This window comes from Aplidium turbinatum, chromosome 10 (assembly GCF_918807975.1).
Source record: "Aplidium turbinatum chromosome 10, kaAplTurb1.1, whole genome shotgun sequence".
In the NCBI taxonomy this organism is placed as follows: Eukaryota; Metazoa; Chordata; class Ascidiacea; order Aplousobranchia; family Polyclinidae; genus Aplidium; species Aplidium turbinatum.
In genome coordinates this window covers 14,810,263-14,836,392 of record NC_137481.1, presented here as the reverse complement: position 1 = coordinate 14,836,392, position 26,130 = coordinate 14,810,263, and the positions used below count along the sequence as shown (strand labels likewise).

At 38.2% G+C, this 26,130-nt stretch overlaps 2 protein-coding genes across 2 annotated transcripts; one reads left to right on the top strand and one right to left on the bottom strand.

Annotated features, from left to right (window-relative positions):
* The first annotated feature begins 7,179 nt into the window (after window positions 1-7,179).
* On the top strand, window positions 7,180-16,131 carry LOC145778653 (ran-binding protein 3-like). The gene is made up of 12 exons (XM_082590189.1): window positions 7,180-7,290; window positions 8,854-9,042; window positions 9,506-9,580; window positions 10,236-10,351; window positions 11,225-11,350; window positions 11,618-11,719; window positions 12,112-12,210; window positions 12,388-12,430; window positions 12,988-13,202; window positions 13,306-13,429; window positions 13,713-13,852; window positions 14,189-16,131. Exons 1-12 carry the CDS (start codon window positions 7,242-7,244, stop codon window positions 14,534-14,536), a joined length of 1,626 nt encoding a protein of 541 aa, XP_082446315.1. The 5' UTR covers window positions 7,180-7,241; the 3' UTR covers window positions 14,537-16,131.
* A 123-nt stretch (window positions 16,132-16,254) lies between these two features.
* On the bottom strand, window positions 16,255-25,802 carry LOC145778654 (dynein light chain Tctex-type 5-like). Its single transcript, XM_082590190.1, has 4 exons — window positions 25,583-25,802; window positions 24,509-24,638; window positions 23,818-23,921; window positions 16,255-16,507 (listed from the first exon to the last, which is right to left on the bottom strand). Exons 1-4 carry the CDS (start codon window positions 25,705-25,707, stop codon window positions 16,342-16,344), a joined length of 525 nt encoding a protein of 174 aa, XP_082446316.1. The 5' UTR covers window positions 25,708-25,802; the 3' UTR covers window positions 16,255-16,341.
* Window positions 25,803-26,130: the final 328 nt, after the last annotated feature.

Below are 26,130 nucleotides of genomic sequence, written 5' to 3'. Positions count from 1 at the left end.
TCGCAACTCAAACTACCTCCTTCATTACAAAAACTACTACAAAACTACCTACCACTATCATCTGCATGCCGTTACCTAGCCTTGATGGCTGCTATGGCACAGAAGTGATATCAACATTCATCGATAAATAAAGTTTAAATTTATTTTTATAGTTGGGTGTTTGAACAGATTAAGTATGATGTTTCATTTTGAATTGATTTTGTTTCGCTCGTTTAATTTGTGTGATATGGATCGCATGATCTGAAATGGACGACTGATTAATTAATTTATTGCTTACTTCAGCGTCATTGCTGTGAATGTACTTCTGTTTGTCTTTTGTTTCTGTGTATTTTATTTTGTGGATCGTATATGGACATTCGTGTCCGATGCTGGCGATCGACAATAAATATTTGCAGACAACAAACTGAGCGAACTATCGAGAAAACGACGAAGTGCATAGAACATAGTTTCCTTTGTATTTAGCACTTATTTTGAATATAAAAATTTGAAATATTAGTACTTTTCAAGCTATACAGCAGCATTTTTGACTGTTATTCCACTCCCAAATTTCTTTTGAAAATGCTCTCAAAATGCATCAAATTAAATGTAATCGTAAAAAATTTTCTGGGGGAGGCCCCCCAGACCCCCCGCCGTGGGTGTCGCCTTCGGCGACACGCCCGCGAAGCTCGTCTGATATCGCCCTCCAACAATTCCTGGATATGCCAACTTGCAGCCCCCCCAATTCAGGAAGCCACCAGCCGCCACTGGAACTTTATATCGGCGCTTCACGTCTTTTGCTTTGAAAGAGAAAAAGAAAAAAGTACTTATGTAATGACGTCATGACCGGTCAAATAGTGTTTCAGATTCAAAGACCGGAGCCGGTCAAATAGCCACTGCCATAATAAAATGATGCAGCACATTGTGCCAATTTATCAATTAACTGGTCACTTAAAGCTGAATTGTCAGACTGAACAAATCCTATCATTTGTGTACGTTCCAATTTATGTAATAGGGTGTGACAGCCGCCCCATGATTTTTAAAACTTGGTTTCACAGAGCCTACCTTTTTTTTGGTGGTGAGGTTTTACCTGTATAAGATTCCTGTAAAGTTTCAAAAAAATTGGTCAAGGTTTAGAGGTGGCCCGTGGCCACTAAAGTTTTTGGGGGTGCGCGATGCATTTTAGGGGCGTTTTTGCTATATCTCAGCTCGTAGACATGATAGAAGATCATGCTATAGCTCAATCGATGCAGTATAGGCAAGTCTATATCAAACTTGTGAACAAATGTTCAGTCTAAAATGTTTAGTTTTTAAGTTATTTGAGAAAAACCTGTTTTTTGCATATTTGTGAGAAAAATGTTCTTAGCACCTTTTCTTCTTGGGTTAAAACACATGGAAAATCATGGAAATGATGAATTCACATGTTTAGTTAATGTTAAACAAAATCACAAAATACATTTGAAGGCAAGGAACAGCGATGATAAAAATCACAATGTAAGAAACCAACACCGAGATGGATGTAAGTATTGTTTACGCTGATTGGGCATAGAATTTCTGCTGTTCTCAACTACTTGAAGAATATTTTGAAATGAAACTTCTGTCTTAGTAGTGTCTATAAAGTCTTGGCACAGTTTGACACCCCTTTCTGCTGCATCATTAACAACACAAAGATTTGAAACCCGTTTCTTTGCTTCACAGTAGCTGCCGTTCTGGCACCAATCGACAACACCAACACTTAAAAAGGTCATGTCAATCCTCAAGATTCTGAAGAAGCTCCAAGAATCTTCTCCAACAAAGGAGCTCAAGTCATCTGTTGGTTTTGTAGCAACGGAAGGAAAGGAGGGTTTGCCAAAATCACTTCCTTCTCTTTTCAAAGAATGCCCAGGATCTTCGAAGCTTGTCAGCTTTTGAACAATTTTCTGCTTTGTCCCATCAGACACACTGCTATCGAAAAGGGTAAGGGGGATAAGTTCTTCACTAAGATATCACATGTGCCCCTTTAGAGCTTTAAGAGCTGCTTTGGCCATACTGCTTTCGATTTATTCATACTCGTTGACGTTGATAAGTTCTAGGTGCGTTGCAAGGAGCAGAAGTTGACACAAAAGTGGTTAGCCACCATGGCACATAGGAATATACAACAAGCTGAACAAATTTTTGGATTTTCTTTAGCTGTTGTTTTGAACATATAAAACCTGCAGGAAGATCTCTAGTAATAACTTTAGTGAGAAGAACGATCTTGATGCAGTATAAAATCTTGGCCATCCATCTTGCATGGTGACAAGCACCCGGATGTAGAAAACCTCCAAAGGTCTCAGCTCCCTCACCAAGATGCAAAAGCACTAGTTTGACTAGCTCCTCATAATCATCCATCACAAATCCCTGTGCTAGGGCTTCATAGCAGATCTTCACAATCATCCCCTTCTTGATCCTCATATCTGCTGGCCATCGCTCTGATGGTAAGATGGACTCGCCTAGTCAAGCCTGAAGACAACATCCAGTTTGGGACACTTCTATCAAAGCTCAAAATAAAAGACATCAGTGAAGTCCTCCAATTAGGCAGACTGAAATGGCTTGGTCTCGTTGAGCGCAGCTCAAGCTGGATCTCACAGATCAGATGTGTTAACATCGCAGCACAGCAGGGTCAAGGTAGACTAAAACTTTCTTGGGAAGAACTTGTAAAACATGACCTTGTAGCCCTGAACATGAACTCTGTCAACCCAATAAATGAGGTGTGGAGGGGAAGACTTCGTTCTCGACAGACAGGCCACACCCTCGACATGAGGATTAATTCATGGCCTGTATAATCAAAATTGGTTCATGATGATGATCTTTAAACTGTGACATAGCATGTAATATAAATTAGCACTTACCACCATAAAAATTGCCTTAAAAGTAAACACAATGTTAGTGTTCAGTTTCTATGCTTCTAACAAAACAAAACATGAGGTAACTTAGGTTTAAACTTTGAAGAGTTACAGCTTCTGTACTTCTCCAGGTGTTCCTAAGAAGAAAAAAAAGTGAAAATGATAAAATATTCACAAAATTTGTGCAAAAAACGGGTTTTTCTCAAATAACTCAAAAACTAAACATTTTAGGCAAATAGTTTCTTCACAAGTCTAATACAAATTTGCTTATTCTGCATCGATTGAGCTATAGAACGACCTTCTATCATGTCTAGGAGCCGAGATATAGCAAAAGCACCCCTAAAAATACATCGCGCACCCCCCAAAAACTTTAGTGGCCACGGGCCACCTCTAAACCTTGACCAATTTGTTTGAAACTTTACAGGAATCTTATACAGGTAAAACCTCACCACCAAAAAAAAGGTAGGCAAATTCTAAAAAGGTTGGGGCGGCTGTCACACCCTATTATGTAATCCAAGAGTCCCCAAATTTTCATGGCAAAGACCATGTTTTACTATTATGGCAGCTTGCATTGTACCGTATGTTCCCATTAGCGCGAGACCATATAGCCTACCGGTACCTGTTACGTTTTACATGTTGGCATGTACGTTTTGCATTGTCCACTTAACTACCCTCCTCAATGCAGTGTAAAAAGTGAAATTAAGTCTTGAGACCTGGGTTTTTTTTCGTTAAGACTTTTCAATCATTTGTCCGAAATGACTTGAAAAAATTCGGTCAATTTTATTTATTTTGGTCATATACTATCATATAGTCAATTGACTAGGCCTATACATTTTTTCGGACAGTTTGACCGAATTAATTTTTTTTTTTCGGACATTTTGCTAAAAAATCGGTCAATGACCGATAAATGACCAAAAAAAACCCAGCTTGAGACTTGAACAAAACAAAAAGACTGCATTAAAAAAAATATTATAGTTACCGCGTATGGTAAATATAGTTTTTGAGATTATAGTCACCGCATGTCACTCGAAATACGTCATGCAATCCTATTTATTTATTTTTTTAATATAAGGTCTCGCACTCATAGTCATATTGGAGTTCAGTTCAGTTGTTTTTATTTTTTACCATCATTGCGACGAAAAAAAAATACATGTCAAAAAAGCAAAGATCTAGGAAATGTAAAAGCGACAAAACGCGAGCCTAAAAACATGCCTTGAAACCGAAAAAACTTATGAAGCAGAAAAGCTTTGGCACAGTCTCAACACCTTCAGAAAAATTTAAGATGAAAGAAAAAAAAAACAGTAAAAAACAACATTTATACAAACTACATATCTATATATAGATCGAAAACGGATACTTTCAAGGTTTACTTAACATGTAGATTTTTCTATGATGATCGGCCATAGTAAACTACGTTGTCAAGAGTGTTGATGATCGTAGGGGAAACACATCTTGATGCGTTTAGTTCATCGCAAAGAAGAGTATGGCAGGTAAAGAAAACCCCACAAAATATCTTACCACAAGCGAAGCCATTTCAAAACGCAACGCACCAAGCCTTGCACAACTCACAAAATTGCTTCATCTTGCATCCATCAAAAACGCAAAAATTCGGCAACAATGACCAAAAACGGCAAAAAGCTAAAAATTTATCGTACATTGACAAAATTATTATTTTTAAATCGGTAGGCTATTAATGGTTGGTTGGTTTTGGGTTTTTAGTAACTTGTAGAATCAGTAAAGCTACTCGTCAATCGTAAAATGGCACAAATAAGCTAACTCACAATCAAAAAGGCACTGAAAACAATTTTTATTTAAAAAACTTAAAATAAAGTAAGGATTGTAAACTGCGGCGCGTAACTGTCGACAATGATGATTTTTTAGTGCGTGTTCATTGGGATAACACAAGGTAGGCCATAGGCAGGCGCGAATCTAAGAGTTTTTTTCGGGGGGGAGCCAGAAAATTTGAAAATCAATTAAAAAGAAAGAAAAAGCTAAACAGATATGAACAATGATACTACGACATATACGATATGCTATAAAATAGACATTAAAACAACCATTTTCATCAATTGTGATGCCGAGGGACTAATATCAGCTGTTTAGAAGCATATCAAACCATTTGATGCGGAAACATACAATTTTTCACAAAATTTCGGGGGAGGCCCGGGCCCCCTGGGCCCCCCCCCATAAATCCGCGCCTGGCTATAGGCCTAACTAAAAGAGCGGTGCACAAGATAGCTGAAAGCAGCGGAAAAACATTATGCATCGAATGAGCCGATTCAACCTTGAATCAAGTTTGCTAATAAAAGCACTTCCGATGTCCGAGCTGTAGCCTATTGAATTAAGATCACACGGCGCTGGTTCGGCTTTCGAGGTGTGCGTTTGAGCAACGCACGTTAAGAACTGCTTTCACTCCATGTCCGCCCCATTAGTTCAGTGGTTACGTACCCGGCTCAAGATCACGCGGCGCTGGTTCAACTCTCGGGGTTTGCGCTTGAGCAACGCATTTCAGGACTGTTCTCCATTAAGCGGCACCTAGTGAATGGAATAATTCCCCAGCAACAACACTTCAACAATCGGAAAACGTCACTCTGCCAATTTCGGTGACCGGGCCTGCGTTAAGAGCCTCTACAAGTATGCGAAACTACCAGGAATAACCTATCAAGGCTTTATCAGTCCGAAGATAAAAATTCAAAACCAACTAAACTAACTATTTAGCGGCATCTTATGGATGGAATAATTCCCCAGCAACAACATTTGCAACAATCGGAAACTTTACTCTGGCAATCTCAGCAGGGACGTGCAGTCAGGGGAGGCAGGTGAGGCAGTGCCTCACCTGCCAACATCTGGCAAAGCAAAAGTTATATCAAAGAAATGGTTATCACAGAATAAATATTTTTTGTTAAAAAGTAGTAAATATTGCACGTTTTTAGGTGCTTTAGTTTGTGTGAATTGCTGTAGTCGTGCCCCCTTTCCCCCAAATTTTACGTTTCTACACCCAAACTGTGCTTTAATTTGTTTCTGTTTCTGTGGCGATATTCCTATTGAGCGTTCATGTGGTCAAAATCGTTGAAATACGCAAGGAGAGGCAACGCCAGCTTTGCCTCACTTCAGATCAGAAAACTTCCATACACTGCACTATGCGTGCCTTTTTCTTTCGCAAAGTCGCCAGAAATCATCATGAACGATTTAGCTACAATTTGAGGCACGCCTCAAATGTGACGTCACAGCTATGAAACCTTTTTCGTCAAGCTGGAGTGCCCGCGAGCCTACGTGGTATGTGACTTCTTGCAGCGTAAAGGATTGTTTCTTATAAAATGTAAATAAAATGGAGGAAAATTTAGTATCAAATCTGAGAGATTTTTAAAAACTAAACTTTCAATCCAAAGTTGAAGTCATAAATAAAGGAAGATCTGTTTCAAATTTATAAGGTTTGCATCAGACGACTGAACAAAAAAAAAATAACTTGCAACTTTCAAAGAGATTGGTAGGCTTACTAAAAAAAGAAGTGGCTGTGTGGCTATGCTTTAAAAATTGCCTTTTCTGCTTTCCCGTCTCTTATTTTCAATATCTAGTGATAATGTTTATTTTTAATAAATGTGAAAGCATGCTGCTAATTTTTTTGATTAGTAAGTTCTGACACCGTTTTTGTTGTTAAAAAATTTTATTGTAAAAGTGACTTGAAAAAAGTAATGCCTCACCATCTAGGAACCTCACCGCACGTCACTGAATCTCAGTAACCGGCCACTCCGTAAAAAGCCTCTACAAGTATGTGAAACTATCAGAGAATAACCTATCAAAAGCTTTGAGGAGAAATATTTAAAGCTAAAGCATCCTATAGAATCTCGCACGCACGCATTGTAAATGGCGAATTTTGAAGTTATAAATAGATAAACACAAAGCGGACAGAATTTCAACAACAAAAAAGTACAAAATTCTCTCAAAAGAATATTTTTATTCTTCTTACGGGGATATTTCAAAATTGTTGGGGTCAAAAAAATAATTTTGGGAAATTTGGAAGTTTCGAAAAGAAAGAGCCGAAAAACTAAAGCAGGAAATTTTTCAAAATCGCTAATAAAAAAAGCAAAGACCCGTTTTTCTTGCAAGTTCACAATAAAATTACTCAAAAAGCACCGTCAAAAACGAGATGACAACCTTTTAATTTTTTCAGGCATTACCGCAAAGTTGAGTGAAACTACACTTCAAAACAACTTGCGATTGAAAGGAGCAAGTAAATAAAATTGCAATTGGGGAATTTTGAAGTGGCAAATGGAAACTTGCCTGGACGAGTTTGGCAACACTTTCAATGATACTAAATAACTAAAGTTTCGTCAGTTGCTTTTGCTTGAATGTTTAGTTGTTTTGTTGTGTTTGCAATTGCGATGATGTTTGACGTGTAACATGGCAAATCTGTCCAATGTTAGTACTGGCGGTGCTTCTCCGACCTCTGGTAAGTTATCAGAATGGAAATTAATACAATCAATTTTCAACTACATACTGTTATCGTTTTGAGACGCAGGCATGGGTGCATTTCAATCAAGTTTATTTCAATATAGGTACCGTATAACCCCACATTCAGTACAAGAGCAGAAATCCAACATATTACTGTTAATCATGTTGAAGCTGCAATTTTTTTTGCGTGGGCATTGGGATTTTTTTCTTAACCATGCACCAATAGGAATATAGGTAGGCTACCGTATAACCCCACATTCAGTACAAGAGCAGAAATCCAACATATTACTGTTAATCATGTTGAAGCTGCAATTTTTTTTGCGTGGGCATTGGGATTTTTTTCTTAACAATGCACCAATAGGAAATGGTGTCTTTTCTCTTTTTTCAAGTGTATTGTTAAGAAACTAACTATTTCATCAATGGCTGTATGGTTTGTCAGAGCTGCTTTGCCGAATGGTGAGAGCCCTGGAACCACGTTCGAAAGGGCGTCGCTTCGACACCGCTGAAGACTGAAGAGCATGCGGCTGTGTCTTTGGTAAGACACTTAAAGGCATGCCTGAAGGTGGTCACGAAGATTGGCTTCCTTGCCTTCCCGTCTACTTAATCTAAATCTTCAATCACCGGGCATAAGCCTGGATACGACAATAAATAATAATGGTTGTACCACTTTTATCAGTGCCGTCAAATATTTTAGTATTATCTCATACCACACAGCATCATTTGCCATCATCTGCCCTTCTCTCTGTTGATTGAGAGCCGGTACCTGACATTAGTGAACTAAGAAATATTAAAATCAAGTTACGCTGGTTTGACTCTCAATGTGTGTGCTTGAGCATTGCATTTCAAGGACAAATCATGATTTAGCAACACCTAGTGGGTGGATTCATTTTTAGACAACAGCAAGCATAAACTTCTGTCAATATTGGTGTCCAGGCCTGGGTCAATGGTTCAATTTCTCTGCAAGGATACAAAACTGCTAGAATTATGTTAAGAAAGAAGCTTTCTCAATCCTGGATACAGATTGCCACAATCAATAAAATATAGGGAGCTTGTCAGGGGCACTGGAAGAGGGGGCGGATGCTCCCTTGCCCTCAATTTTTCTGTGGATGAGGGGCAGGGGGCAATAGTGCTCTTTTAAGGTCATGTAAGGTACTGCACATTTTGCAATATAACAATTTCTGCTATTCGCTTTTAGCCTAATTATAATCTTTCATTTTTGCCTCAAAATAATATCCACAGCATAAAATTCTCTATCACAGTAGGTTACATCATTATAACATAGCATGATGCCCTTCTGTGCCATTGTTCTTTGTATACCAGATACTTGTATCATTACTCGATAATGAGCTGATAGGTGAGTATTATCGCTATATCTTATCATAAAAACTTTTTAAAAAAATTGGCCTTTTTCATAATCCTGCACCCCCAGTCAAAAATCGTTCCGGCGCCCCTGAGGCCTGCATGTGTTTTAGCGAATTGATTTACAACTTTTGCAATTTGGTAATGTTGTTTGTAGTACAAAAGTTTATCTGTCAGTTTATGTTATTTTAATGGATTGCAGAAGCCAAATTACAAGATGAAAGCAAAAACAACACAACTCGTGTCATAAAACGCAATTATACTACAATGATTGCATCAGGTGGTGAGGAATCAGAAGGTGGCAAAGCAAATGAGAAACGTCCAGCATTCCAACTCCACCCTCCTACATTGATTCATGGGCAAACTAAACCAATTATGAAATCAAAAAAAGGTACAGTATCATAATATCTTTTTATAGAATGTTTTCATAATCCCCTACAGGCAGTAAGATGTTTAATCTTGGAAACTTTAGTTGTAACACTATGCATTTTTGATTTCATTTGTGAATTAAGTGATTGAGACTGAATTTTCAGTCATTGTTAAAGTTGTAAATTGTTTTTCTTAGATATGATTGAGATGTTTTTCTTTTAAGTATGCTTGTTAAATTACCTTGATTGGTTGCATGGTATAGTATTTAGTAAAACAGGTCTACAGATTTATGAGTGGATTATTTTAGAATTGAGAATGTATCTAGAATTTAAACTTAGGTTGCCTACTTTTGTTTGCTTTTGTTGGTTGGATTGCTTGTGTAGACCTGGTTTTTAGGGTTCAGTGTTAGTTTAAAGTTTTTATTTGCGATGACTAAACAATGAGGAAATCGATTTCCTACAATACTGTATATTTAAATTCAACAGAAAACATTTCCAAATGCAAGTTCTTGCAAGCACCCAAACTGTCAGCTCCGTCAACCTTTCCAACCTCATCTTCAGGTGATTCACTACTCAACTAGTAAATGTTACTGTTTTTTACATCGTTTCAATGTTTGCTAACATTGAGATGATGTGAACCATTAAAGCAAAGAGCAACTTCTGCTAGCTACGCAGTCGCATAGTCAGACATTTTCTATAATTGAGTTTTCAAAACTTGTTAAAGTTGACACTCTACTGTTTATGAGAAGCATAATTTTTAGTTTCAAATGAATGAGATTTGTGTTTTAATGTTATGTGTATGTTGTTGATTGAACCTTATCCTCGGACTGGAAAAGCTTCTTCGAGAGCAGGCAGTCGCATACTTGTTGAAGAGGCTTTGAACCACTGACGCAGGCCAGGTCACTGAAATTGACAGAGTGAATTTTTTGATTGTTGAAGTGTTGTTGCTGGGGAATCATTCTATTGATAAGATGCTGCTGAATGGAGAGCAGTCAACATGTGCTCAAGCGCACACCCCAAGAGTCTAACCAGAACCGCTTGATCTTGAAGCTTCTTCGTTCACGAAGTCATACGCTAACCAACTTACTTTTATGTACATTCATGCCATCCTGATACAAGAAAAGTACTTTGTTGTAGAAATCACCGGTAATTGAGTTCCCCACTTGACCAACTCAAGTCAGGAGTTCAATTAATTTTTATAAGTACATTTTACCAGCTGTTGATCGAATGGACATCGTGGATAATTCTAAACAATTTGTTTCGAAAAGCAATCCGTTTCTGAAGATGTCTGACAAGGACTTAAATGAAGAACGAGAAAATAAAGAAGATTCCGTACGTTTTTGTTTTTTTAAATTTATTATGAGGGACCAAGGTCACAGGACTGTCTGTTCTGTAGTCATTCATAAATTTTAATAATAACTGATTCCCTAAAAATAATTAATACCTTATTGCGATTTGCAAAAACATGTTCAATCTTTTGTAAGAACAAATTCTGTTTGCTTTACTGGAATCGTATGTTAACAACGCAGTTATCATATTTTTCTTTGATTAATTATCTTTATAGATAAACTTACCGATATAAGTAATCTGTGATAAAAGTTATATACTTCTTTTGACGGAATAGCTATGATAGTGTAGTTACCACACGGTTTTGCCAAATGATTTGATGAGTTACTCTCTTCCCCATCATGTTGGACGCAGTTGCCGCCATTTTAAGTATTTGAATACAATGCATAACCAGGCGTGGAATCAGGCGAAAAAATATACCACTTCAGTTTTAGTTTTGCCAGATTTTTTTTTAATTTTTGTGCTTTTTCATTTACCAATTTAATTGCACTTCAGTTGCAATCGAAACTGAAACGGCGACTTTCACAAAAACTGACAAGAACAAACACTTCTATTTTCTGATAAAGGTTTTGTGCGCAATACAGTGAACAAGAAACACTAGTACACTACATATTTTGAAAAAGATTGAAACAAAAATTTTATTGTTCATCGTGTTGTATCAATTCGAAGTCGGCCTTTTTTAGCGACTTCGACTCCGGACATACACACTACACAGGCAATAAGCATTGAGCTTTAGCTTGGCCTGTCGTGCCATCTGACGAAGCAGTTGTGCAGATACTTTGCAAGAAAAAACTAATAGGACAGTTACTTGTTAACCGGTATGATAGCACTGCTGACGTGGAAATGCAATGTTTTCAGAACAATCAACCAAAGACAAAAGATTGGTTACAGAGCACTGAAAAAAGTCCATTCAAAGTGAACGAAAATTGTGTCTCTGAAAAAGAACTACCACACAGTTCAACTTCTGGAGAAACCAATGACAAGGTAACGGCTGCGTGTATATCTTGTCGTGTTAAATCTTCATACAGTTTAACTGATGATAAATATACCGTACACCTGCCGGGTTTCAGTGTTATTGACGTTTCTTAGCTAATGTGATGCAAGGTTCAATTTTCCAAAATTTCGCTCATGTTTTATTACCTGGACTTTTTTTTAGTACTCTTCTGCTTTTGTTGGCTCCAGCTGTCTGTTTTGAGATGTTAGTGACCTGTAGTTGATTTTTAATTTAAAACGAGTTTGTCTTGGATTCAGGATGAGGCTGGAAGTACGTCGAAGACTCGGCAAATGACCTCTCCCAGCGACAAGTCCACCAGCAGCTTTGTCTTTGGAAACAAAATGGAAGATAGAGCTACTGTGAGTCTTCCCAACAAGATATATTCGTTTGTAACGATTTTCCAGGGTAAACCAATTTGTGCGAATACAAGTGAACTATGCGAATACAAGAATACTAGGTTGCCACAGCCCACAATATTAATCTGTGCATCGATTGACCGTTTGAGCTGTTGCACATTGTTGAGTCGTATCAACACAGGTGCAAAGGTTGTATGAGCAGCAACTTCAAAAGCGTTAACATGACTTTTCAGGCTTGCCGTGTATACACGAATTGCCCCAGTTTACACGCTACTGCTTTGTATCAAGTTGTTATGATTGACAAGTGGGAACAATACGTTAGTTCGCCCTTCATGGAGCTACTCAGATATGATGACACCGATGAATTTCATCAACTTTTATAACTTTTCTTTCAGGTTAACAGCGACACGAAACCTTCCAGCAAGGACGGCGGTGACGGAAAGCCTGGAACTTCTGGATTTGTTTTCGGGCAGAATTTTTCTGACAGAGCCAAGGTATTGTTGAATTATCTTGCTTTTTCCGCAAACAGTCGGTTATTTGGCTTTGCTGGTATTTATCACCTCAAGGGTTACAAAGTTTTGTACAATCTTGGCTTAATGCGTAAATTGCCAACAGTTAACATGAATTACATTTTAAAAATTACTTCATCTGAATTTTTTTTTATTTTGCAGGTATCCTCTAATGCTGTTTCGGCGCCATCGTTGTTCCTTTCTCGTAAGAACTCGAGTTGATTGCTATTTATTATTGAACCATAGAGAAATAAAATATAGTAACTTTAGCGGGTTTAGCATACTTTATTTCACACAAAGTATAACATAATTAAATTAAATAAACTCAAACGTTTTCGACACGTTTGAGTTTATTTTATTTAATTATGTTATATTTTGTGTGAAATAAAGTATGCTAAACCCGCTAAAGTTACTATGTTTTATTTCTCTATGGTTCAACAAAGCAAACTCTCTACCAAAGCTTTATTTATTATTGCTCGAATACCACTAAGTATTATGGAAGCCAATTTTTAGACTTCGCTTATCAATTTTGTTCTGAATAAAACTTGCACCTATTGAAATGGATCTTGATGTTGCAAGGCTTTGAGCTCGCTCCTGCTGGGTAAACTTGTTTGCAATCATCTTTGTTATGCTGTTTTGTGCTGTTTTGCAAAGTGCTGTTTTGTGACCAAACATCACAGGTCGTAGGTTCGACTTTTGTCGCGTACGAACAATTTTAATACAAAAAATTTACTAATTAATTAATAAATCATTTTATTTTAGCTTCTGGAAGTGGCACAGTTGATTCCTCCTTCTCCGACCATAGTGGCTTTTCCAGTGATAAGATCCAAAACTCATCGTTATCCGGTTCTGAAAAGAAACAGCTGCAAGGCTTAAAAGAAGACGCAGCTGCCCACTTCCTCGCATCCCAGACCAAGCATGTGATGCCTGAGGTGGATGTGAGCACTGGTGAAGAAGATGAAAAGAATGTCCTCCAAGTAGGTCCTATCTTTCCATTGCTTACTTTTACAACGACGAAAGCAATTTTTGAAATTTCTTAATTTTTCTTTGTGTGTCGACATGTTGGAACGTCTTTCTTAGATGCCATGTAAACTTCATCAATTTGAAGCATCGACACAAACTTGGGTGGAGCGAGCTGTGGGAAACCTGCGCTTGAACGATGGAAAGACTTCTGAAGATAAGCTAAATTTTCAATCCAGACTCGGTAATTATGATTAATATTCAAACGTTGTGTAGGGCTGTAAGCTACAGTCGATTTCGAGGTATCTCTGCAGGGAAATCTGTTAAGGGGCTATGTAGCTTCACGCATAGCTCTCTAACAGTTCAAGAAACAAAAACAATTTATTTAATTTGTTTTAATTTATAAACTTGTAAACTTTTTCTGAGTTAATTTTTTGATGGTAAATTATGGCGCGTTAAATGTTGTCACTTTCAAAGCAACTCAGGTTCGAATTGCGCAACCACTCACTACAACTAGTTGTGTTCAGTCATTAGAGCACATGGGAGTTTTCGCTTGGCTCTGAACACTAAGATCTGGGCGCAAATGGCTGTGGAACGGGCGAATAAGAAATCTATTCGCATAACCGCTCAAACAGAGGAAGGGGACATCGGAGTCTTTTTGATTACAGTAAGTTGAGTTCTTCGCAACAAAACAATAATTTTAGTCATAAAAACATCACTTGTATTCCGTTTATTTACGCAAAGTATGCTACACGTTTGTAACAGGTACTTTTCTTGGCTGTTGTTTTTGTGACCTCAGTTTTTTACACTTCAACGGTTTCGAGAAACGCTTCATTGGAAATAATCTGTGCAAACCTTCTAGTGAAGTAGCAAATGACAGTGCCTACAGTGTGGTTCGAAAGTACAAACCTGAGAAATGATGTCGCAAGTCCATGTGCTGACACTGTTGGCCATTGTGTGAAGTGAATACGGTATAAACCCGGTTTCATGTATTTACTCGCAGTGTACCATCAACGACGCGGAACAAATCTTTCGGGCTTTAGAATATCGAGTACTTCACCAAAAGCAACTTGAAGAGAAAAAAAGTGAGAACCATGCTACGAACGCTGATTCGAGCAACGTCAACAAAGATCAAGACCAAAATGTCCACCTTGAGGAAGTTGCAGGTTCGAAGAAAAGTTCGCTAGAGGACACCAATGAGCAACAACAGCAATGTGATAATGGCATCAGCTCAAAGTCAGCCGACGAAGAAGGAGAAACAACTTGCGGTGACAGCAACAACACGAACGACTCAACCACGTGCGCTGATTCAAACAATGCCAAAGTTCAACCAACCCAGTCAAATCCGTAACCTACGATGAGTGTCGAATAGGCTACTTGTTACTTTTATATGTCGTTAAAACTTTGATCAATGCTAAGCAAGTGAAACGTGTCTTTTTGAAAACACCTCTTTTCTAGATTGAATTGATTTTCGTGCAATTCCTTGATCATTGATGACCTACAATGCTGTCGTTCCTGGCAGAGAAATAAAATTGTTCTGCATGCTTTGAAATGACTTCACTGCCAACCACCAGGCTTCGTCATTGCCATAAACTATTGATTTTCTCTAGTATACAATATTATGCACTGCTTGCTTGTTCGAAAAATAAACTCGGACAAGTTCTTTTTGCTATATTGCTTTCAGCCATGGCCATTTTTTATATGCCCTGTTACAGCATCTTTGTAAACTACTGTAGTACGGAATGTGATCAAATGCAAGAAGAAAAAATAACCGTCCACTTTTTCAGACGGAAGCTTGTCGCGCAAACAGTGTTCGGTTATGTCGTCACATTATTTTTTCGTTTAGTTGAATTATTAGTTTTGTCTGCTCGTGATGAGTAAGAAACGTAAACGAATGTAATTCTAACGTTCCAAGTTTTCTTTCCATCAACTTCTGCTGTATCGTCTTTTGTTGAAGTGTTATTAGATTCTGACAATTACTTTGTACCGTGGTGTTGTCACATTCATTTGATGTGTTAGTTAATTTAGCATTGCAACTTCTGATTGTGCAGACATGAATTCACTGGTAGACTGAAAGTGTGTTTTCTGGGTTGTTCTACTCTTGTGTTTCACAAAATTTCTACGAGAGACGTGTTTTGTGAAAAATCTTTTCCTCGTTTCAAATAACTTATGAGCTGCAGATATGCCTGCCATTTCCTCAGAGCGAAGAAAATGACCATTTTCGGTTATAATTCCGAATTATTCGAATGTAACAAGCAAATGTATTGTTATCCTGGTGGAGGTATGTATGATTGTTAAGTTCGCTCCAATCACTCATTTGTTGCTGCTTAATTGCTTTGTCAAACTGGCGTTCATTGACGGCCAAAATTACCTTTGCGTTTTCTATGAATAAGATGCAAAGGAAACACCAAGCCACTGATGCTATTTGCGCTGACATAACCCTTATTTAAACTTATGTTTTCTGTCCGCTCGCTTTTCCGGTATGGGATCCGGGAAAATGTTCAATGTGTGGAATGCCGCATGAGAGCGCTTGTTTTACACACTTGTCCGATTTCTTCCGAGCCAATTTAAAAACTGATCTTTAGCCTACACTGCGCCGAGATTCTATAGGCGACGCGAATAGTTCTCGCTGTTCGTTTGTATACCTTTATTTAAAGTAAAACAAATGCAACTTGAAAATGTTTACTTGAATGTTGAGGCACGCATGTTTTTAATCGGCAGTTTTTTACCTCGGTTTTTATGACTTCGTGGGCTACGCAAAATTCGTCATTTTTACATTGATTCAATGTGTGCAGACGTTGAATCAATGTAAAAATGACATATTTTGCTATCTTGGATTACGTTGCTCTTTGTTTTTTTTCCTGATCGACATAAACTTTTTGGTCTCCAATTAGGCAGGAAGCTATTACCTCCAGCTTAAAATAGAATCTTTGTAAAAACCCCAGCAAATTAAGTCTAAATCTCGTTGATTTGAACTCGAGTGGAATATTTTTGCGTAGCCGTATATCTTTGTGGCTGCGGTGGGTCTACAGTAGCTTAAACAACTGCTGAAACACAACTATAAGCAAGTAAATCACATATAACTTATTCAAAAATGAAGACGGTAATTACACGACAAGCTAAGAATAACAATTTAAATTATAAAAAATAGAAAATTCATTCTTGATAAACTCCATATATAGTAGCGGTGGCCCACAGTGTCTTTCCTTCGTAACAAGCTCCGGCGAAGTTGTCATGATGAGTATGCCATAAACATCTGCTTCCAACTCGCACCACCTGGTTGTTGATCTGTCCTATGTTCACAACCACAATGATCTTGTGTCTGTAGAAACAGAGCAGCTACGTCAATTAATCAGTAAGGGAACGTTCAAATATTTCGTAACGCCTTCGAGGGGGAGGGGGGGGTTTATGCAAAGCGTTACGTTAGCGTCACATCGGGGGGGAGGGGGTTCAAGCAAATCGTTACGTAACGCTTTCGAGTACGGAATGGTAGTTTTTTGTGCTGAATTTGTAGTGAAAAAGCGTTACATGGGGGAGGGGGGGACTGAAAAAAGCGTTACATGGGGGAGGGGGGGGTCAAAAATTCGGAAAAAAAGCGTTACGTAATATTTGAACGTTCCCTAATGGCAATGGAGATTACTGTACTCGAAGTAAAAACTTGCTAATTTTTTAGGTAGTTTACATGAAAACCTGATGCCACAGGAGACCATATCTCAAAAACTAGGCTTGATGAGAAAAAACTGATTGCATTTTGGGTATTAGCGCCCCTGATAGGCTTATGGGCTACCCCAAAGTCAGTCTAATAGTCCAGGCACCTAATACTGTGCCGGTCGTTGTTATCTTTAGAACAGATTATTGTGCATAAGGTCGACAAACAAAACTGTTGCTTGATAAAAGAGTTTAAAAATACTGAGCTTAGCTTACCGCATGTGTCTGTCTGCAGTGAACAAAGTGTGCACTGCGATGCCTGCATTTGACCTTTTGTGAGCAGCGTTTGGTCACATATGGTTTCGTAACTGATCAAAGGTCGATCGTGTAAAAGGTAACAATTTTCCTGCCAGGTTATGTCGCTTTCTTTGCAAGTTTCAACAGCCCAGCCTGATGCATTTGAGCAATTTTTGTAAACCGTTTTGTGTGACGCATTACATTATAGAGGTCAAGGCCATATTTATCAGTAGGCAGTTGCCTAGAGCGACAAACTATTGAGGGCGGCAAAATATACGAATATATTACATTGATAATACTGTACGTAAATATAATAATTCACAACAGATATATTCAGATATATAGCAATTAATTAATACGTTATCACATCACACACATTTATAAACAGTGCGGCAAGTCATCGCCCCTGGGAGTACTTCACGCTTTTCAATAATATGTGCTGCTTATCGCTTCTTTTAGTTATCTGTCTCGCTTAGCATGGAAGACTAGGCTTTGTCTGTGCAATTATTATTAATCTTTGTTCGGTTTGTTTCACTGTTAATAAGTTTAAAGGAGCCTAGAAAAAATGTTTTTAGTCAATGTTAGGTTGATGGAGAAGTTGCAGGCTATTTTGTGTACTTGCCTTGATGCTTCAAGTATGTAAACAAGCCAAAAAGTAAGACTAGTTTACGAAAGAACTTTTGTTCCATGAAGTTTTATAAAAATGGCGGCATTGAGGACAAATGAGAACAAGTGCCTGTGTTGTATCAAAAAATCGAAAATCACCATCGAGATTTTTTTTTTTGGGGGGGGGCGGCACTTTTCTCATCTGCCTAGGGCCGCACTTAGGCTAAATCCGGCCCTGATAAAGGTGCCGTAATATCAAAAATAGTTATTTACTCAAAATACAAAAAAGTTAGAACACTGATACAAACTCTCAATGTTTTTATAGCTTGTGTTGTTTACAAACTGCCACCACCTCGCTAATTCGGTTGCCTACATGTGACAGCTTCAATGGTGACAATTCTGCTTTTTCGAAAACAAAAGTTCCAAATAATCGATTGATTGACGTCGTGTGTACTGTGTAGGCTTCTTATGCACTCACAAAACCACGCGTTTCAATTGACAAACCAGGTTTGTTTATTAGTCCAGTCGTTAAAGCGAAAAAAAGGGCCGAACCTTGACTTAATTGGTGTAAAGCTGAAACTTTGCACATTGTTTCTGTTGATTATGTACATTGACCAAAAAAAAATCCCCGTGAAAATCTTTTGGTGAAAAAAAGTTATCCGCCTTTTTTGAAAATCCGCCATTTTTTTTTCTCAAATTGGCGAATAAACAAAATTTGAATATTTTTTCGAAGTATCGTCATACTATGGCTTCTTTAAAATATGATATTATCATTGTCACAATTAATAAGCAAGTAGGTACTCAATAACATTTATATTTGACTTTAAACGAAGTGACATTAACAAAATATTATATTGTGAAGAAAGGGGCGTTCTTCCCGGCTATCAGCACAAGGCTGAGCACTCACTAGTACAGCGAGCAGCTGCGATTCGCCAACCATAACGGTGTAGCAGAATACGCTGCGATACTGATGAGCCCAGCCTCATGGGCGAAACACGTGTCTATCGCTGTCAATTCTTGCTACAAATCGGCTGCCGAGAAAAATATTATATAATAGCCTGCCGGTACGATAATGTATAATTGTTCCAAAAACGATTATTTTGTTCACTTACAGTCAGGTAAATATATAGTTTGACCCCAAAAAATTGCTACAAAAGGTTTTCCAAAGTTTTTTTCTAGTATATTTCATCAAGAATAATATATTAAAAATCTAGGAGCATCAGAGCACCGGAAAGTTGTCATTTTCAAGATGGCCGCCAAAACAGTATAATGACAATAATTCACTTAATATTCATGCTAGAGCTCTAGTTCTGGCGTCTATCCCTAGGTTTAAGGTTTTGAATTCAATTCAATAAGACAATTCAAAGGTAAGGAATTCAATAAGACAATTCAAAATGAAATTAACTAATTAGTTTAATGGAAAGACTTATATGAAACAAAACCAATAGTGAAACACTGGCAGTACAAGAATCGCAGACCACTTATTAAGTCATTTACATTCAGTTGCTTAATAAGTCCTGGTCATCATCTTCATCCAGTAATGACTCATTGTACGTATTGTCACAGGCATCAAGTTGCACTGTCTACATGCTGAGGTACAGGGTAGATTATTCTGCCTACAGCTACACCTGGCAGTGCTACAGGCAGTTGCAGTGGATAATCTATAAGAGGGAATCTGGGGCCGCATTTATGTCCGACTCTGTTGTCACAAACTGACTGCCTTTCAGTTTCCAACCCCACCCGTAAGTTTCCATATCACTCTTCTGTCCTAGCCAGACCATTATTTGGTAGTAAACCCTTAGACGGTGAAATTTTGTAGATGACTCAGCAGGTGGTAGGCGTTCTGGTGTCACAAATGATTGGGAAGAGACTACTTTTTTTCTTAGTACTCTGTAGTGCTGACGAGAGGGAATCCGTCCGCGTGCCCCCAAAAATCACAGCCATCGCTTGACAATCTTTGTTCACAATGGATGCTGCTGCCTGCTTTGGAAGAAGGAAGTAATTGGCACAGTCTTTCAGAGTAGCATCCCCCTTTACCAGCTTGTGAAACACAGATTTTCTTACCCACACCAAAGAGTCTTGATGTTGTGTCACATCCAGTGTAGGCATATAGAAAAAGTAATTGGGAACATAATTCTTCACCCATCACCATTTTTGATACACTTTGTCAGCATTTTCCTTGTCGAAACGGAAATATAGATCTTTGTTTGCTTGTTGCGCATAATGAAGAAGCAGGACCAACAGAACTGTGTCTTCAATCAACGTTGTCGAGTGTGACACTGCATTAAGAACAGTAGCCTTCACAATCGGCACATCAGCATCCCCTGGGGCATTGATCACTTTGCAGCCTTTAGACTACCCCGAAATGTTTTACTGATCAAGTCGATCATTTTTTCGTTTGTTTATGTTCATGCACATTAACGTCATCCTCGGCCACACCATTCACAATATTGCTCAGGGTTTGATCCTGAGAAAAAGGTAGGCTACATAACCAGCCAGTGATGTCTTCTGCGCTTCATTGGCAAAGCGGAGTTGCATGATTTCAATCCTAGTCTTCTTTGTGATGTTGAGTTGTGATATGTTGTGCCTTGGAATCACACGGTTTGCTTTCTGACCCAGTGTCAAGGCAGCAATCATTCCCATCCCGTGGAAAGTCCCCTTCACATCCAGGGTGATAATATTATGATCAACATTATCAGCTGCAAATAACATTGTACTTTCGAGTAGGTCTATGTTCTCTAGAACAATGGATTCTGACGCTACACAATCAGCTGCATTCTTTTCAAACCTCAGGACTTCTGCGTAAGAAGAACAATATCCCATACTGTGTAAACTGTAAAGTATCAACAAGAAATCTCGACCTGTACAAATGATGTCCTTGAACAGCAAGACCAATTTGCAATGGTGCAATCACCGCTCGTGGTCTGACAACTTGGCCAATAGGCCTACTTGCAACATTTTGCTTTGTGTCTTTTCCTACTAATAAGGAACTCAACAGTGTTTGTAAAGTTTCAGGCAAGTGGGCTACATTAGAGCAGGACCGAGATTGAGTGTCGGTTGCGTAGCCGAGTGGTGAAAACGTCTGCGCGACGTTCGAAAGGACGTGGGTTCGACACTGCTCCAGAGCACGCGGCTGTGTCTCGGCACAGACACTTAGGCCTAATGGCAAGCCAAAATAAAGGGGGCAGCTGACTCGAAGACTAGGCCTATATGTCACTTCGCTGCTTCCTGTCGTCTGTTGTAGGCTATCGCATCTGTGATCGCAGTGTTACTGTATGTTAGGTATCGCAATGGGGGCAAATAGAACACGATTATTATTATTATTATTGAGTGCGTCTGTGCTTGGATAGTGATCATTAACAGATGGAACGCCATTTTTGATGAGCTTTGCCGCAGTTTTAATTATTTCTCTCCTTTGTGACTCTTCATCATCCTCATGCCTTGTTTTTAGGAAATGAGATCGGAAGATTTCGGATGTCTTCTCTCTCATAGTGACAATGCAATGAAGGCCCTGACCTTCATTTACATAAATAGATTCACCGCACTATTTCTATAATTGGGTCTTCAGATATTTTGATCCATAAGGAAGGCAATCATCATTTGCTAAAAACTCCTTCATTTTAGATCTGAGGTCTGATATCGTTAACTGTTCTTCATCATTCTGTTCAACATGGGAACACATCTTTAGAGATGCCTGGTCCTGTTCCTCATCCTTCGGTCGCCCAAATTTTCGACGTTTTGCCTCAGGTACTCCGCCGCATTGCAAGGGTACGTTAAATCCATATATAAAAGTAACACTACAAAAATGATGGTATAAACAGTCTGCAGCATGCAAATCGCTACCGTAGTATTCAATACGACCTTTCACGGCGCATGACCAATCGTCAGAACGTCTCTCACAACACTCTAATATAGTCCTTGCAAAAACATCTGTTTTAACAAAACTAAAGCCAGGTCTATCCGTGAGAACTCGAGTCCCACAAAACAAACAATAAGTCTTACTGTGGAAATTGCCATCAAGAATTCGAACACTTCGTTTCCTCGTGACGCAGGACCCACTTTCCTATCTGTTCTTCTTAAGCTGTACATCGATTGGCTTAGTAGGCCTATAACGTTTACGACAGTCTGTGTGTACTTTTCGACCAGCTGTCGCAACAGTGTTGTCCCTTCTATTAGTATTGGCAGCATTAATCCCATCAGCACCCTTTTGACGCAGTATACTGGAGGCTTCAGAAGCTTGAATTTCCTTGTCACAGATCGTAATTTCTTTGCAGGCATTTTCCCTGAACTCTTTTTCCGTGTATCCGTAAACTTCCTCCGGCAATCACGGCGGACCACAACTTTGCAAATGTGAAATACTTGCAGTATGAAATTTACTTTTAAATGAGCACCAACACTAACAATAATTTCACAAAAATTGAATAATTCAGTATTTGGACATCCGCCATTTTGAAAAAAATGGCGGAATTTCGAAAAAAGCGAATAACTTTTTTTCACCAAAAAATTTTCACGGGGATTTTTTTTTTGGTCATTGTACACAATGAAAAGAACCAATGTACAAAATTTCAGCTTTACACCAATTAAGTCAAGGTAAAACCCTTCAACGACTGGACTATATCCCGACCATGGCATGAGAGTGGTGGGAAGTGAGTCACGAAACGTCAGTTGAAAAATCCCTACAAAGTTTACAATTTTTTTTTATTTCAATTGTTTTGCTCAGGATGATGTTGGCTGGTGTGTTGTGTGCAATCGAAACGTGCCCGACTCCTGTTTGAAATAACCCAGTCATTTTACAATGCAGACCTTGAATCAATGTAAAAATGACGGGTTTTGCACTCTGGAAAGATGTATCCAAAGGCAATGTGAAATGTCAACCCGCTAAACTTGCAAAGTAGTTTCCGGTGGTTTTATGAACCAGTGTAGCACAACGCTTTAAAAAATGTGACACAGGAATGTGGTAACTTATGAATTGTTACATTTGTTGAGACACACTCCAGGGCATAAAGTGATGCTTCTTGATATTTTGTAGCCTACAGACTTACTACATCGAAAGTGACTGACAACATCTATTTTGGTCTTTAGCCAAAGTAATCAGGAAAAAAAACATTTGGCCTAGCCTAAGCTTTTTTTTTTAAAGGACACTTAAAGGTATGTCTGAAGATGGACACGAAGATTGGCTTCCTTGCCTTCCCGTGCACTTAATCTTCAACCACCAGCCTACTCCGTTTCGAAATAAATTTTTTGATAAGAGTCTTTGCTTCAAATTTTTAGCAATTTTGTTACGCTGTGATTTCAAAAAACAAAACACAGGACAATCCATTAGCTACAGTGTTTGCCCGAGTTCGACACCAAGATTCACGATGCATTGATCATCAAACCTTTCAACCCAGGGCTCAACAGGTAATCATTTGCTAGCGAGGCATCCTACCTTTTAACTGTTTTTGATTGAATTGTCTCGTAATGCGCTTCTCGTATTTTTGCTTTGTTTGTGCCACTATCTCGTGTTGTGCTGCGTTCATCTTACGTAATCTGCTTGGGTATTTGTTCTCTGAACAATTAATTTTACCTCTCAAATACTTGACCAGTTGTGCTGCGTAATTTTTCAGTTATCATTTTGTGTAAGCAAGGCAGTTTCTCAAATGTTTTAATTTGACCATATTTTTGCTGTGATACTGTATGATTCTTTGGTAAGCTATTTCTTTTAAAAAATTTCTTCTATAGGTTTAAAAAGAGCACTAGCCTATGACTAGCCGAAAACGTTCGCTTTTTGCTTTTATAATGTTAAATGTAGTGTTGGTGCTTAGTTATGTCTGTTTATGGTTTAAAAAAGTAACCTCTTTACCCAATTGTATTATAAATAATAAGAATGAAAAGATTCCACCTTAAAGCGGTTGTTTTAGCTTGAGGGTGTTAAAAACGTTCTTATTTTGTCAAAATAAAATCCTTTTTTTTACTCTATTTTGATGTTTCATGAACCCTCTCCGATCCGCTTCGGGGCATAATTCCACAATACTTCATGCATTACAGGCCTATGAATGAGACACAAATAAGAAGTGACAAAAAAAAAACATTTCAACTCACCTTTTGTAACCCAGAAGTTTTACTGCTTTTAAAATCTTATCCGATATAGTTTTGACTAATTTCCTACTGTCACTTTCATTGTATTCTATGTCTTCCAAATGATCCTGGAAATTATAAAAATTGTGTGACGAAATAGTTCATTGTGAAGGTGAAGTTTACAAGCTAAAGTCGGATAAATTCTATTAGTTACCAAACCTGATTATTTTTATTTACTGATTTTATTTGTTTGCTTGCATCCCACAATACATGGATCCTAGTCAAATTTATGACTTGCAATTCTCCTGACATCGAGAAACCATAACAGAAGTTTAGAGACATCACTATCAGAATCACTTTTAGTCATTTGTTTAATACAAGTGAATTTTTTTTACGCATGTGATTAAGGTCGTTCGACAACTCGGCATGCGACAACTCAGCAAGTACGTTTCAGCTACTGTTAAGTCAGCAAATGAGATTTACATGCTCACGTCGGACTTGCTTGGTCATCGCTTTCTAAACTGATTTTGCTGACTTGTGACATGCCAAGTTTTGGCTTGCTCAGTTGTCACTTGCTCAGTCCACAACTGGTCAACTGCTGACTCGAAGGAGACTCAGTGATAAAGAACCCAAACGTAGGCGATAGTTTTCGATTGCAGTTATGTCGTGTTTCAGAGTTACTTTGCATGACAACAAAACCTCAGATTGTAATTACCAGTAAAATTTGTTCGGCGATTGCCTGAACTTTGGACGTTTCAAACCTTGTGTCAGGGTCCACTTTGTACGTATTTTGATACCTCGTTGCAAACTTCTTTATGATGTATAATTCGCTACTTGGATCTTCTCTGGAAAAAAAGTTGTTTTTTTGTAATACGCACATTCTACAGGGTCATCAATAATTAACGTTACAACTTCAAACAACTGCATTTAACATCAATATTTAGCGATACAATGTTAATATATAGAAGATTTCTCGATTTTATATTTTTAGGCCTAAATTTTATAGGCCATGAATAAAAACTTGAATAAAAGAATAGCTATTGTAGAGCTCTTCAAATCGGGCAAGTCAAGAAGAGATTTTTGCAAGGACTTAAAAATTAACAGAATGTTGGTCTGGAGAACTCTCAAAAGGCACAAAGACACTGGAAATGTCAAAAATCGACCTAGCCAAGGTCACCCTCGAAGCGCCAGAACTTCAAAATTGATAAAAGCAACCAGAGAAAAGGTGCGAAGAAATCCCAAGATATCCATATAAAAACTGGCAAAGGATCGCCTCCTTGTCAACGTTACTGCCGCGCGTCATAAAGGAAACCGAGCAGTTGTAGACGCATTTTTGTAATTTTTTAATCATTGCAGCGAAATTAATCCAAAGAAGCGGACTTTCAAAACTTATAGCCAATACAAAGGCCTCTTGTTAGCTTACAAGGCCAACAGCCCAACATGTCAAAAGTGGCCTATGGAACCATGTTCACAGTTCTTAAGAAGGATTTGAAGATGAGCCCATTCCAACACATGAAGAAACAGGTAGCACATGCAAAGTCTTATTTTTTTCTAAGCAGTGTTAAAAACGCAGCTAAAGGAGATGTTTCTCCCACCAACTGCGTTTCTGGTCCAGAAGAAAGTGTTTTCAATGGTTCGGTATTAAAGACAACGTGTTTCGGCTAAATTTTTTTACACCTCAGTACCCACGACCACATCATTTTCCTAGATAAAAGTTACTTTGAGCCCAGGGTTAAATCGTTTTTTGTTTTTTTTTATGCTACAATATTCTACTAAAATAAATCCTCACCCAAATGTGCAAGTGCTTGATTCTATTCCACCAAGCTGCATTCTGTGACTTGAAGGTTCGAACATACTGGCTTTGCGTCCCAGATTTGGAATCCCACCAGGTTTTGCTGTATTCGGTAAGCTCATCTTGTTTACTTTACTATTAACCAGCTAGTCAAAATACAATTACCTGGTAGTAAACAAACACGATCAGACTTATATTCGACAAACAAGTCTTTTATAGCGGTTAATTTAAGAGATAACAAAAATTCCATGTAAAATAGTGATCAAAGACCCAGCAGCGATCAATGAACAGTGGCCTATAAAGGTACAAAAGTGATATTATTATAGTAAGGGGTCTGGGGGCCAACCAGAAAATATTGTCAAATTTTATCTTGTTTTGTCGCTTTTTGCGTACTCTGCGACCTAATACAATGTCTTCTTCTTTTAAGACTGAAGTTATGTTTTAAATCATTGTTTTTCATGAACACAAAAGGACTTCAATAATTTATTTTTGACGAATTTTGCATGGCAGAGCAATTTTGAAAAATTTCCTGAAGTGAAGAGCAA

What these genes read in the sequence shown, in the direction of transcription:
- LOC145778654 (XM_082590190.1), bottom strand. Translation starts at nt 25,707, where the DNA reads ATGAGCTTACCGAATACAGCAAAACCTGGTGGGATTCCAAATCTGGGA. An exon ending in TCAAGCACTTGCACATTTGG is followed by an intron (nt 24,639 to 25,582) that starts GTGAGGATTTAT and finishes CTTTTTTTCCAG; the next exon opens with AGAAGATCCAAGTAGCGAAT. An exon ending in AAACTTCTGGGTTACAAAAG is followed by an intron (nt 16,508 to 23,817) that starts GTGAGTTGAAAT and finishes CTGTTTCTACAG; the next exon opens with ACACAAGATCATTGTGGTTG.
- LOC145778653 (XM_082590189.1), top strand. Translation starts at nt 7,242, where the DNA reads ATGGCAAATCTGTCCAATGTTAGTACTGGCGGTGCTTCTCCGACCTCT. An exon ending in GAGAAAATAAAGAAGATTCC is followed by an intron (nt 10,352 to 11,224) that starts GTACGTTTTTGT and finishes CAATGTTTTCAG; the next exon opens with AACAATCAACCAAAGACAAA. An exon ending in ATTTTTCTGACAGAGCCAAG is followed by an intron (nt 12,211 to 12,387) that starts GTATTGTTGAAT and finishes TTTATTTTGCAG; the next exon opens with GTATCCTCTAATGCTGTTTC.